The sequence below is a fragment of the Ylistrum balloti genome, unplaced genomic scaffold, assembly GCF_031769215.1.
Source record: "Ylistrum balloti isolate Yb309-2 unplaced genomic scaffold, AGI_CSIRO_Ybal_v1 Utg369798, whole genome shotgun sequence".
Classification (NCBI taxonomy): Eukaryota; Metazoa; Mollusca; class Bivalvia; order Pectinida; family Pectinidae; genus Ylistrum; species Ylistrum balloti.
The window spans coordinates 527,067-541,580 of NW_026781977.1; the positions used below are offsets into that span (position 1 = coordinate 527,067).

A 14,514-nucleotide genomic window follows, 5' to 3' on the forward strand; every position below is an offset into this window, starting at 1 on the left:
TTTTTATTTATTTTATTTTTGAAAGTGTTAGATATTGTACTTCTGGAAACTTTGATTAGTCCGACTTAAACAAAATTCTTTCTAATGTTTTACAAACACAGGTCGTCACAGATATAGGACAAGTCAGTCTTGTCTTTATACCGTATTCTGGAATAGGAATAATGATAGATTCCCTAAAAGAGAATGATATTTTATCTCATGTATGTAACTCGCCAAGGGCAAAGGAAGCATTGTGTGAGAAACTTGAAAGTTCTGCTACTGTGAACTGTAAAAGACTGGTTATAGCTTCAAAGTAAATAAATAGAAAATAAAACTACTGGATGTTACCTTTTCTTCCTTTCATCCTTTCCCCTCTTATTTTTTCTTCTCTCTTCATCAAAAACTAAGGAATAGATCGATATTTTCTCCAACTCTTTTTCTTCTTTTACTTCTGATTTTGACAGGGACCTTGTTATAACTTTTTAGATATCATGAGGAAGACTTCTTTTCCTATCTTTTCTGTGGATACTTTCTTCACAGATGTATTTTCTCATTTTCTTCACTGATCTCTGTTATTGAGATAACCATTATAATATCTCGCCGTTTCATCAGTAATTGAAGTAATTAGCATCACGGTATCAATACCTTGTCAGACACCACAAATCCCTTGATTACAGGAGTATTCGTCCTTAAAATTTCTTTCCAAATCAACATCTAAAGTTGATTCCTGAACATAAATTCATCAGACGTTCATTATTTCAGTTCTCAACAAATGAAATTCAAAACCCTTAACATCATTCTTTTTTTTTCAAACCTATCCCATTGGATCCTTTGAGTACACACTTCCACAACACTTCATCCAAAATTAAAAGTCAAGATCATACTATTCAAGGTATCCATGTGTTTTATTTTTTAACACTTATGAATAAGAAAACAACAGTCATAAAATATTTTGAATATCACATGATCATCCACTTAGAGAACTATGAACACAAAGAACTGTATTCTATCAGACAGTAATAAGGTATTAACAGCACTCTATTAAACAGACAATAGGTCCACTGGGCCAACAATTATATTATCCGACTTGCATATGGTCTGGGCTTATTACAAACCCATGGTATGGCATTTTCTGACATTTTTTTTTAACTAAAATTAACTAAATTTGGGTGGGCTTATTATCAGGCATGGGGTAATTTGATGAAAAACAGTCAATAAATAACAATAATATAAGTAATGAAATATAAACCTAATTACTGATACATAATCATGTCAAATTTTTCAAATAATTCTAAATGTATGCCATTTTGACATAAACACACAAAACAGAAATGTCCAGAATTTTTCATTCATCAAGGAATAGGGACAATCAAAGCACATCGACGTGAACAATATACATAAAAAAACCTTTTTTTGTAATCAAATGAGGAATACATCTCATTGCCATTGGGACATATAACTTACATTCTTATCTTATAGGGATGTGTCAAAGGACAACATAAATCTCAGTGGCTCTGAATCAAATATACATCTTTTCATATTTGTCAATTTTTGTGTTAATGTATTAGATATATTCACGTTTTTCATGTATTTCTCAATAATGTATTATGTATATAATTTCTGAATATTTATTTACATATGTAAAATGTGATGTATGCTTTTATTTATCAAAACAAAAAAACAAGAAATCTCAATGGCTGTAATTTCACAAAGATCAAATTCTAAGAGCAGAGTACAGAAAGCATGCATAGTGTCAGAGTAGGGGCTATAACAAAAATTCTTAACAATTGTCACGGGGTTCAATTTATCACAATGACATGGCAAAATTAAACGTGAATGAAATATAACTTAAAAAAATGAAAACAAGTAATTTGAGCCCATGAGGGTCTGATGATGTCTGTGAAAGACCAGGAGTAAGCACCAGTAGTTTGCAGGGCCATTGATATCTGTGACATGACCAGAGTAAAATCCGGTTGTTCGCAGGGCCGATGATTTTCTGTGACGGGACAAGAGATAAAACCAGTAGTTGACAAGGTCGATGATGTTGAGGATATAACTAGAGTGAAATCCAGTAGTTTACCAGGTCGATGATGTCTGTGACTGGATTTAGAACCAGTAGTTTACGGGGCCTATGACGTCTGTGACTTGAGTTAGAACCAGTAGTTTACGGGGCCCATGACGTCTGTGACTGGAGATAGAACCAGTAGTTTACGGGGCCCATGATGTCTGTGACTGGAGTTTGAGCCAGTAGTTTATGGGGCCCATGACGTCTGTGACTGGAGATAGAACCAGTAGTTTACGGGGCCTATGACGTCTGTGACTTGAGTTAGAACCAGTAGTTTACGGGGCCCCTGATGTCTGTGACTGGAGTTTGAGCCAGTAGTTTACGGGGCCTATGACGTCTGTGACTTGAATTAGAACCAGTAGTTTACGGGGCCGATGATGCCTGTGACTGGAGATAGCACCAGTAGTTTACGGGGCCCATGACGTCTGTGACTGGAGATAGCACCAGTAGTTTACAGGGCCCATGATGTCTGTGACTGGAGATAGCACCAGTAGTTTACGGGGCCCATGATGTCTGTGACTGGAGATAGCACCAGTAGTTTACAGGGCCCATGATGTCTGTGACTGGAGATAGAACCAGTAGTTTATGGGGCCCATGACGTCTGTGACTTGAGTTAGAACCAGTAGTTTACGGGGCCGATGATGTCTGTGACTGCAGTTAGAACCAGTAGTTTACGGGGCCGATGATGCTGGTCTGGAAGAGGATGAGGAGGATGAACGATGTCAGCACTATTATAGAGATGAGGTAGGATGGCATGATTGGTATGCTGAATATCTTAGCCTGAAAATAGAAATAAGAATAAGAAAATTAAAATCATTCCAAATGACAAAAAACATTATTAGATGTAAATAAAACAAGTAAACCAATCTCCATAATAAACATCCTATACGATAATCTACATTTAACCTGAAGTATTAACTATAAGTAATTCTCATTACTTATGACCATCTAGCTTGATCATCCATCCTGCTAACCTTAACCTTATCAAAAGGCTTCTTTCTTCCATCTTACTATTTATATCTTTTAACAATGTTAATCCTCTAAACTTGACTGTAATTCTATATCCTTGATCATCTGACCTTGATAATCAACCAAAATGACCTTGTTCCTCATTGACTATGATAATCTGACCTTTTTATCTTGACTAAGTGCCACTCTGACTATGATTATCCCTCCTTTGACCTTGTTTATCTACTCTCAGACTTTGACCTTCTTCACCACTCACTTTGATCACAACAGACTCCCTTTGTCAAGCCTGCCTACCTATTTACCTTGACTTTCTATCCCTAACCTTCACAATATCCCTTTCATTGTGTGACTGACTATCTCCCTTCCTTGTTACCTTAACTATCTCCTGTCTGTCAATGACTATCTCTCCTTCTCTGACCTAGACTATCCCCCTCTGACCTTGACTACCTCCACCTGTCCAGGACTATTTCTCCCTCTCTGACCTTGACCACCTCTTATCTCTCCCTGACTCTCTCCTTCTGATCATCACTATCTCTCCCTCTTTGACTTGGACCCCTCTGACTATGATCACCTCCCTCTTTGACCTTTGACTATCTCCCAGTCTGACCTTGATTATCTGACCTTCCACTTACCTTTAGTCGTACTTGACTCACAAATCCCAGAAATGAGTCAAGTTCTAGTTGAGATGATCCCTTGTACCCAAATACTCTCATCTCCACTGCGATCTTCTTTATACCATTACACACAGAGTTCACTTTGGCTGCCTACAAATATAAAACCATTCCAACAGCTGAAGACGTTTGATGAAATTATATCATTGTAAATACAGAGACAATATCTATCATCACTGAACCTAATAATCATATCTATCCTATTGGTGAATTAAGTACTTAGCCGGACTATAAGAACTATAAACAATTATTTCCGCAGCTGTTTTCATTAACTGTAAATGTAAATTTAATTAGCAGTTATCTTATTTTGCACAGGAAGTATTATGCTAAAATGCAATTGTAATTAACTGAATTGTCTGTTTGGTGTTTACATAACAGTTAATGAGAACATACAAATTGGCATTGTATCAATTTGCCAAATAGTAATGATACACTAAAACTGGATTGTGCCAAACTGAGTATGTTTACAGTATTTTGTGGTAAACTGCATTTTTTTTTTTTTTTTTTTCTATTTTAGCTCTGCAAATGACTCCCATCTTTAGCCTATTGTTGAGATATTTAAGAGCAAGGGACAGAACTCTTGTGGAGCCTTCAAGTGTGTTGCTTGTTACTGGCTGTACAGTTTTGATAACTGAATCATGAAATCAAGAATTTTCGACAGTACATTGATAAAAACACCGGAAAATGTTCTATAGATTCAAGACAACTTCATTATTTCTGGTATATGAAAGAAAACCTTTGTAATCTGGAACCTGTGAGAGACAGTGTCGTTTATAGTTAGTTTCATAAAAAGTGAAATTTAGAGCTATCTGTTGGATTAGACCAGTGTCAGAACACATGTTTTCTCTGTATTTGACATACTTACCTGATAAAGAGGACAGACGAGCATACAGGTCCACACAAACGGAAATATACACCTATAACTCCAGACTTTAGGCGAGTCATTTTTGTTCAGGACTAATATACTGATACCTGTATAATAAATAAAACAGAAATAAATAGAACAGAATATACACATAGATGGTTGTAACAAAATATTTTCACTTTTAAATTTATCCACAGTCTCTTCAACTGTTTTAGAACTTTAAATTATTTCTGTAGAATATAACTAGTTATTGTATTCATCCTGTAAAAACCCAGCATACACTTAAACTCACAGTCAGGGGATGGACTAATGAAATAGATTTGTCACTGGAATAACACTTACCCCTAAAGAACACCTACAGTCTGGGATTAGGACAAAAATTTTACTGGAAAAGCCGCTACCCCTAAACAATACCTAGAATTTTGGATAGGGACAAATGCTTTACAGGAACAACCCCTATCCCTAAACAAACCCTGGAGTATTAGGGTGTAATAGATGTTTTACAGAAACAGCTGGCCCTAAACAAACCCTGGAGTATTAGGGTGTGATAGATGTTTTACAGAAACAGCTAGCCCTAAACAAACCCTGGAGTATTAGGGTGTAAAAGATGTTTTACAGAAACAGCTGGCCCTAAACAAACCCTGGAGAATTGGGGTGTGATAGGTGTTTTACAGAAACAGCTACCCCTAAACAAACCCTGGAGTATTGGGGTGTGATAGATGTTTTACAGAAACAGCTACCCCTAAACAAACCCTGGAGTATTGGGGTGTGATAGATGTTTTACAGAAACAGCTAGCCCTAAACAAACCCTGGGCCCTAAACAAACCCTGAGTATTGGGGTGTGATAGATGTTTTACAGAAACAGCTAGCCCTAAACAAACCCTGGAGTATTGGGGTGTGATAGATGTTTTACAGAAACAGCTAGCCCTAAACAAACCCTGGAGTATTGGGGTGTGGTGTGAGCCCTAAACAAAGATGTTTTACAGAAACAGCTAGCCCTTAACAAACCCTGGAGTATTGGGGTGTGATAGATGTTTTACAGAAACAGCTAGCCCTAAACAAACCCTGGAGTATTGGGGTGTGATAGATGTTTTACAGAAACAGCTAGCCCTAAACAAACCCTGGAGTATTGGGGTGTGATAGATGTTTTACAGAAACAGCTAGCCCTAAACAAACCCTGGAGTATTGGGGTGTGATAGAACCCTGGAGTATTGGGGTGTGATAGATGTTTTACAGAAACAGCTAGCCCTAAACAAACCCTGGAGTATTGGGGTGTGATAGATGTTTTACAGAAACAGCTAGCCCTTAACAAACCCTGGAGTATTGGGGTGTGATAGATGTTTTACAGAAACAGCTAGCCCTAAACAAACCCTGGAGTATTGGGGTGTGATAGATGTTTTACAGAAACAGCTAGCCCTTAACAAACCCTGGAGTATTGGGGTGTGATAGATGTTTTACAGAAACAGCTATACAGAAACAGCTAGCCCTAAACAAACCCTGGAGTATTGGGGTGTGATAGATGTTTTACAGAAACAGCTAGCCCTAAACAAACCCTGGAGTATTGGGGTGTGATAGATGTTTTACAGAAACAGCTAGCCCTAAACAAACCCTGGAGTATTGGGGTGTGATAGATGTTTTACAGAAACAGCTAGCCCTTAACAAACCCTGGAGTATTGGGGTGTGATAGATGTTTTACAGAAACAGCTAGCCCTAAACAAACCCTGGAGTATTGGGGTGTGATAGATGTTTTACAGAAACAGCTAGCCCTAAACAAACCCTGGAGTATTGGGGTGTGATAGATGTTTTACAGAAACAGCTAGCCCATAACAAACCCTGGAGTATTGGGGTGTGATAGATGTTTTACAGAAACAGCAGTATTGGGGTGTGATAGATGTTTTACAGAAACAGCTAGCCCTAAACAAACCCTGGAGTATTGGGGTGTGATAGATGTTTTACAGAAACAGCTAGCCCTAAACAAACCCTGGAGTATTAGGGTGTACATTAGATGCTTAATCAGAATAGCCCTGATAATTTTTTAGTCACTTTTATCCCTATAATCACTGGACTTGTGCTCCTACACATAACTATGACAAGGAGACTGACTAGAACTTGTCAGATTTACTATTATATCTGCTGGTCTATCTCTATACAATGATTTATTTATAACTTATTAGTATACTCTTTCTATCCTGTAAAAAGCAACAACCAGGTAACATATAATCTCTAATACAAAGTATGATTATCACAATACTATTAAAAACATTTGTTGGGCGTTTTTAAAGAAATGAAATAGATATGGATGGAATTATTAATAGAAATAATTGCTGGATAGATGTATACAAGGAGGAGGTAATTACCAATAATAATCAACTCCGCAAATATCATAACTATCAGAGACGTCATTCGTGCAATGGGTCCATTCAGCAAACTCAAATTCTGTTTTACTACAAATAAATCCTGTGAAAAGAAAATTTATTATATGAAATTGGAAAATTCTTCTAACAAAAATAGTGATGATAATCTTCAATTTTCAAATTTAAGAAAGTTGTCTTAGCTAGCTTGTCCGTCTTTTTCTGATTTGTTTCAAAATCAAAAGTACACAACTTGAGAACAAAGGGGAACATACATACGAAATTTGATACATCCTGTGCTTTTTTTAAATAGTGATAACAAACTTTCATTGTTAAAATCCAAGATGACTGACTGTCAGCCTTTTTGTTATTCTGATCATTCCCAAAATAATTTGTGCACAACAAGGGACAAAACGGAACCTTCATATGAAATCTGAGAAAGAGCCATCCAGCACTTTTCAAGTAATAGCAATAACAAGAACCACCGACAAAGGGCACATACATTTGCAATTTGAACAGCTCGCTATCTGGATGATGGTGGGATGTTAATGAACATGCCTATCTCAAAACACCATTTAATTAGATTAAATGTATAAATATTTCTTATCACTACAAACCATGCAGTTGTCCTATGATGTTTTATCTCAGATCAATGATTACTTATTCATGTTCAATCAATTTTAAAATACAATCCTAAACCATTGCTCTTTGAGATGGATTTCCAATTTATAATATAATTTTTCCCTATACTCTGACTTATGAGTTCGTCATAGAGTTTTAACACCTGGTCTCTTACCTTCATGGCCGCTTTAATCTCTGTAGATTTCTCCTGGAGTCGGAGGGCCAGTCCACGTATATAGAACAAGGTCATTTCGCACTGTGTCACATAGTTAGCAATGACCGCAAGTGACACAGAATTAAGGACCATGATGCCAAGTAGTTCCACAAAGAACAGGACCCAATGGACGACATTTCTGTGATAAAAACCAACTCAAAATAAACAGGCAAAGAAATGACCAATGCATGTCATCAATGTTGTAGATGAAATAACATTTTGTGCTGTTAAAACTATGAAATCATCAAGTCAGTGGTTCAAATAAATTGACGAACCTTACATTTCTAACAGAAATATCCTGTGATATAATATTGGGTACATCGCATGATACTTATGATCTTGAATAATCAGTTGGATTTGGAAAACTAGAAATCATCATGTTTTTTGATACCTTATGACCAAAAAGTGCCAATTAAGTCTCTGGACTCCCGATTAAGTCTGATTTTAAAAAGCTCCAACATCTAAGCTCTACTTACCCTGTTTTACGGAAAAATGCCAAAGCGGGAAAGTCAAAAGCCCATTCATATAGGCCTTGCATGCCCAATGTGATCCCCACCCAGATCCCCCCTACCGCCAGGAACAATCTGTAAACGGGAAAGAAATAAAGAATTACAGTCAATAAAAAAGATATGTTAAATATTTGTAACATCTTTGCTTGTATACATTGTTTAGATCTCAAGTGAGAGGTTTACCTTTTGTCTCTTTAAACTATTGTCTATTTGGTCCCTAGGAAGATCTTCTCACCACAACCAAACTATTGTCTATTTGGTCCCTATGAAGATCTTCTCACCACAACCAAACTATTGTCTATTTGGTCCCTTTGAAGATCTTCTCACCACAACCAAACTATTGTCTATTTGGTCCCTATGAAGATCTTCTCACCACAACCAAACTATTGTCTATTTGGTCCCTAGGAAGATCTTCTCACCACAACCAAACTTTTGTCTATATACCAATGTTATTTTTGTATGGAAGACGCATCCATATTAATTATCTACAGTTGATATCTGTGGATGACAATCCATGATTAAGTTATTCCAATAGAGAACGTTATTGGCAGTTATCATCCATTTACCTATATAATAATTTAAATCAACATGCTAAAATCAAATTATTATTTGCTGAACAATACTCATACTCATGGGGAGTAACTCTGCACTAACCTCAGTTTTCGGATCATTTTCTGTTGTGATATAGATCTGTTATAGAGCGGTGTGGCTTGTAAAAAAACCTGTAGAATAAACAAAAACAAACTGAAAGGTAGGAGTAAAAACATTTAGATATCCACATCAATCAGGGCACGAGTAAAATTTCTACAGCAGTGTTACACAATATATCCTTTCATCAACAGACAATCAGACAGATGGACATACAGATGGACTTACAGACGGACAGACAGATGGAGAGACAGATTTTATTATCTGTAACCAAGAGCATGCATTGTTTTAAAAAATGAGAAAATTTCTCGAAGGTCATGTGAAGAGCCTAAATCCATTAATATACCATGTAGCTTGTAATTTTCACATGTTGAATTTTTTTTTGCGATTCCGATGAATAAAAATTCCGTGATTTGAATTTCAAAGGACATCTTATGCACATGTGTCTCATTATTTCACAGATAAAATTTTTGTGGTCAGTTTTATGTTCCTCGAGACGGTAAAAATATTATCTCCACAAAGATAGCTGGATACATGGTAGATCATAACTTGGACACAGCAGGACAAAACATACATACATCTAATTATTATTCTGGCAGTTAGGCAGACCAATGAGTAAGTATGAGGTACCATCAACCACATCTAAAAGACCACTTCTATGTTAAGACCACCTGTCTATAAAGACCGCTTGTTTTGGATTTGGTGTAATTCATTAGATAGGACTTGAACCTGTATATGAAGGTTCCCTGTATAAAAATTTTCTCAGCTCCCTTTTGACGTACATCTATACCAGATTTAACTTTGTGTTCATATACATTGGATATTGATGCAAATCAAAAATACATCAAATATTTAATTCAATAACGTTAGTTCAGATCTCACTAAATAATTTAGAGAAATATAATTCATATCTAAATAAATAATAAAATAAATAAATCTTAAGCTCAAATTTGGAATCAATGACGGGATGTAACATTATTTGAGCTAAACATATATGTATATCAAAACACGACTCACTTTTTCCATAAGTGCATACAGCTGCTCATTTTCCTGTATACGAAAATGATACATGCCCATAATGAAGGCGATGAAGTGCAGTACATTGGGGATGACATATGTGGTAATGATGTGTTCACATGCCTCTGGAGGGTGGGAGTGGGCATGGTGTTTTTTTGTGAGATTCATGGCGGGGATGATGCTCTCCGCAGGCGAGAAAGTCATTTCATGTATGACTGGTGGCGTTGTATTGGACACCGTTGTTGTAAACGGTGGTAATGTTGTTGTAGGCACGAACTGAAAGAAAAAAACATTTAACCTACTGTAATGCAGCCTCTCCAATATCTTTCAGAATTTTCATGTTGAACTAATAATAAGGATTACTGATTACAGTATGGATCTCTTATGAATAGTAAAAAGACTAGTTTCAACTCACATTTATTTAAGTTGAAGTGCCTGAAAGTGTTACTTGATCACTCGATGACCTTCAGTTAAAAAGTTTTTTTTTCCTCCACATTTCATATCACATATAAATATTAATTTCAAAAGCGGAAAAAATTCAGCAGCAATAACTAAAAAATACTTGAGATGAAATTACCCAACACATTTCTAACAGCAAATTTATTTTCTCACTGTTGAGGTTAAAATCCTAGTGCTACATCAGAGTTACATGAAAGGTATTTATTGTGGATATGCCAATTTCTGATTGCACCATTAGATAGAATTATTCAATGTAATACATGTAAAACCTTACTAGGACTAAGGTAAGTTGTTTGTGTGTGTTTTATGTACACAGAACTTCCTTTAGTACCTACCTGAGTATCCTTGTGGATGTTGAGTTTCCACTGACAAGCTACTACCTCATAGACATATGTATACAACAGAAGTATCACTATGAACACTGGGTAAAAAATGTTCAGATAATACCAGCCACGGTGTCCAGAGTTTATTGATTCACGACCAAAACCCCGCCATCCAATCTGTTAAAGTAAAAGCATATAATGAAATAAAGAAGGCAGCTTCTTTTCAAAAACTTATAAAAAAAAATTCATCTTGTAAATACACAGAAAATATCTTACACAAGGTGACCCGATTTCTTTAATTAGTTTTAAATATTTTAATTATGTGAATATACCACCAATCAAAACGTTTGCTGAATCAGAAATAAAAGTGGCAAAAAAAAGATGTTATGGAACATGTCAAAGTGACAACTACACAATTTAGATTGACATTCTATGCATTTAATTTAGAAAAACTTATATTTAAGTCATATGACCGTGTGACCTTGACAAGTGATCAATTAAGCCTTTGAAAGTATTTTTATATTTGATAAAATATCTTTTGTATAACAAGAATATCTTTTCAATGATATGGTTGAATCATTTGATCCAAGGTCAACGTCATCCTTACTTTATCTTCAGATATCTTTTATCACAAGTTTCTCTATAGGAAGTACTATTTACACCAATACATTAGAGATAATACAATACTTTATACTATCGTACAAGGATCCTAGGATGTACATGGATCCTAGGATGTACAGGGTTATTAGGACATCGTATTAAACAATAGATACAGTGACTTACAAACATGAGGAGTCTCCAGTATGGCCGTAATACCTGTCTCTTACATAGCTTTAGGGAGGTGGTTGTCAGGTTCATACTTTCCTCGCCATCCATGTCTCCTATCTGATAACAAAACAAGCAAATGATGTGAAGAAATATTTGCAAAAATAAACAGATTTTAGGTACAATTCTAATACATGAACCTCAATTTTTCTACTCTTCATCCAGTTAAAATCCTTTTCTTGCATTCTTCTGTCTATGAATTACCCGTGAATACCTAGTTTTCATTGAAATAGTCATTACTAAAAACTAAAATTTTAAAACACCATCTTATAAAATCTCAAAAAAATCAAAACTGACTTTAGACTATCCATGTACTGATTAGAAAATAACTTATACAAATTGGTGTTTTATGACAATTATGTCAGGAAAGACATTTTTCACTGTAAAAAATGATATGCAAATTTAGATTTTATCAGTTTAAATTTACGTCAAAACCCGAGATAATTACAGTTGTTCAAGACATTTCCTCAAATTATTATCATTCTCCTTTAACGCATGAAAACTAATACAAAGCAAAATTCATATGCACTTAATACACTAACAGACATGTATAATAATATAAGTGGAGAATCAAAAGGATTCTCAACATTTGATGGATGTATATAATTTATCTTAAAAGTAATATTTATCATCTTCACTATACCCAGTAAGCTGATGTCTGGTAATAAGCATGTCTATCATAAACAACGATAGATGAAGCATAAATTGCATTCGGAATATCAACAAGTGCTCTATCATTGTCAGTGGTGTGGTTTTAAGTATTACATATATATAAAAAGAAGTATGAACATATCTCATTATCTGATCATCATCACAGCTGGTGTGTTAAACTGAAGGTTAAATCACGCAGCTTAAAAGTCAAGGTTTGTACTCATACCCTTGTACTTCATACCTTCCTGTTAAATATGTGTAGTGTATCACTATGAAATAGACATATCAGATAACAATGTATAGTTAGAAAAAATAGCCTAAAATGGAAATTAAAGAACTAGGTAGCAGTGAATTTATTTACGAAATTCTTATTTAAAAAAAAAAAACTACCAGTATTAAGATTAAACAAAGAATGATAAAATTAAACAAAATGTGCAAAAAAAAAAAATCAATATTTCAAATTTATGAATCAGGTTTGCAAATGAATTTCAAACTCAAAAAACAAAAATTTGCAATAAATTACTAGTGCATGAAGTATGAATAATGTCATTAAAATGTGTAAAATACCTACGTCCACTCTGACACAACTTGTCGTCGTTGACGAGTTAGATCCCGTTGACATGGTACTAGCATGCTGCAGTTCCTGGTCAGTGTCATCAAGGATACACTGTTTATCAGATGACATTATAAAGAGGCTGGGACTGTCTGGGGATCTACTTGTCTTGTCAGGACTGTCACAATCACCATTGTCCTCCTGGATCTGGGAGGCAAACAGAACAGTTTGTCATAGACCTATATAGTTTTGGATTTTGTTATACTTACAGGTAAACTCTTATTTGATCTGAGAAACCATATTATAACAGTCAATTATTTAGAATAAAGCAGTTTTGAAAAACTTGCCTTATTTCATGGAAAATATCAAGCAGCAACATTCAGGTTTTTGCCTATGAACCTTGTAGAACTCTTATTACGACCTGTGCCTACCAGCATTCCAAAACAATTTCTGACAGAGCTCAGCCTTCTTAAAGTTCCTCGATGAAGCTTTAGACTTCCCTAAAACTCCTGAGCTTGAACTTAGCTTCCCTTGACTCTTCGATAAGAATTTAAATCATACCTTTAGAATCCCTGGATCATGCCATAAGACCCCACAGAAATCTTGGGGACATACCTTAGTCTCCCTGAAGCTCGTATATCAGACATCAGCATCCTTAGAACTCTTGAGGCATACTTCAACCTCCATAGAAATCTTGGGACATACCTCAGCCTCCCTGAAGCTTGTATATCAGACATCAGCATCCTTAGAACTCTTGAGGCATACTTCAACCTCCATAGAAATCTTGGGACATACCTTAGCCTCCCTAAAGCTCATATATCAGACATCAGCATCCTTAGAACTCTTGAGGCATACTTCAACCTCCATAGAAATCTTGGGACATACCTCAGCCTTCCTAGAACTCTTATATCAGATATCAGCATCTCTTGAACTCTTGAGGCATACCTAAATCTCACTAGATCTCTCTGATCAGGCAGCAGCCTCCCTCGAACTCTTCAATAAAAACATACATCCTTAGAATTCTGAAATCAAACCTCAGGCTCTGTAGAACTTTTCAGTCAGACCTCAACCTCTCTAGATCCCTTCGGTCATATCTAACATCTCTAGAACTCTTAAGTTATATGTCTCACTCCTACTCAAACTCTTGAGACACACATCAGCCTCCATAAAACTCTTGGATCAGGCCACAACTTTCCTAGAAACTCTTGGGTCATACCTCAGCTTCCCTAGAAATCTTCAGTCAAACATCAACCTCTTTAGAAATCTTGGGTCATATTTCAGCCTCTCTAGAAAAAATTTTGTGTCATACATCAAACCTGATCCTGCCCCTCATCCCTACTGTAACTGTTGAGGCATATTTCAGCCTCCATCAAATGTTTTAGTCAGGCCTTAGTGTTGCTAGAACTCTTGGGTTAGGATTCAGTCCCACCCCTCCTCCTCCTCCCCTGAACCAGACCCCCTGGGTCAGGTCCCCAACATTATCATAAAGAACTTACCTGATGTGTATTATAACCAACAATGTATGAGTCGTGTACCATTTCAGACACTACAGTATGAAAATAAAACACACGCAGCAAACATCAATCCAAAAATGCTCCTCACATATATATGATGCTGTAGTCAAAGTGTATTAATTGATGACAAGTTGAACACTTGTTTTGTACTCTGAAGTACATTAAACTTGTGGCTATCTGACCATGTCAAAGTACATGTCACTAGTAGTGGCTGTCCAATGGTACAAATGTCCTAGAGATCAGTGATCTGAACATATATACACTAACCTTTCGTAATCTG

At 35.8% G+C, this 14,514-nt stretch overlaps 1 protein-coding gene across 1 annotated transcript; it reads right to left on the reverse strand.

The window, feature by feature from the left end:
- Nucleotides 1-2,554: 2,554 nt before the first annotated feature.
- LOC132544449 (uncharacterized) lies at nucleotides 2,555-14,258 on the reverse strand. The gene is made up of 12 exons (XM_060208047.1): nucleotides 14,217-14,258; nucleotides 12,739-12,927; nucleotides 11,475-11,576; nucleotides 10,704-10,868; nucleotides 9,910-10,185; nucleotides 8,899-8,966; nucleotides 8,212-8,319; nucleotides 7,697-7,874; nucleotides 6,907-7,006; nucleotides 4,550-4,656; nucleotides 3,646-3,777; nucleotides 2,555-2,824 (listed from the first exon to the last, which is right to left on the reverse strand). The coding sequence occupies exons 1-12, from the start codon at nucleotides 14,256-14,258 to the stop codon at nucleotides 2,702-2,704; spliced, it is 1,590 nt and encodes a 529-aa protein (XP_060064030.1). The 3' UTR covers nucleotides 2,555-2,701.
- Nucleotides 14,259-14,514: the final 256 nt, after the last annotated feature.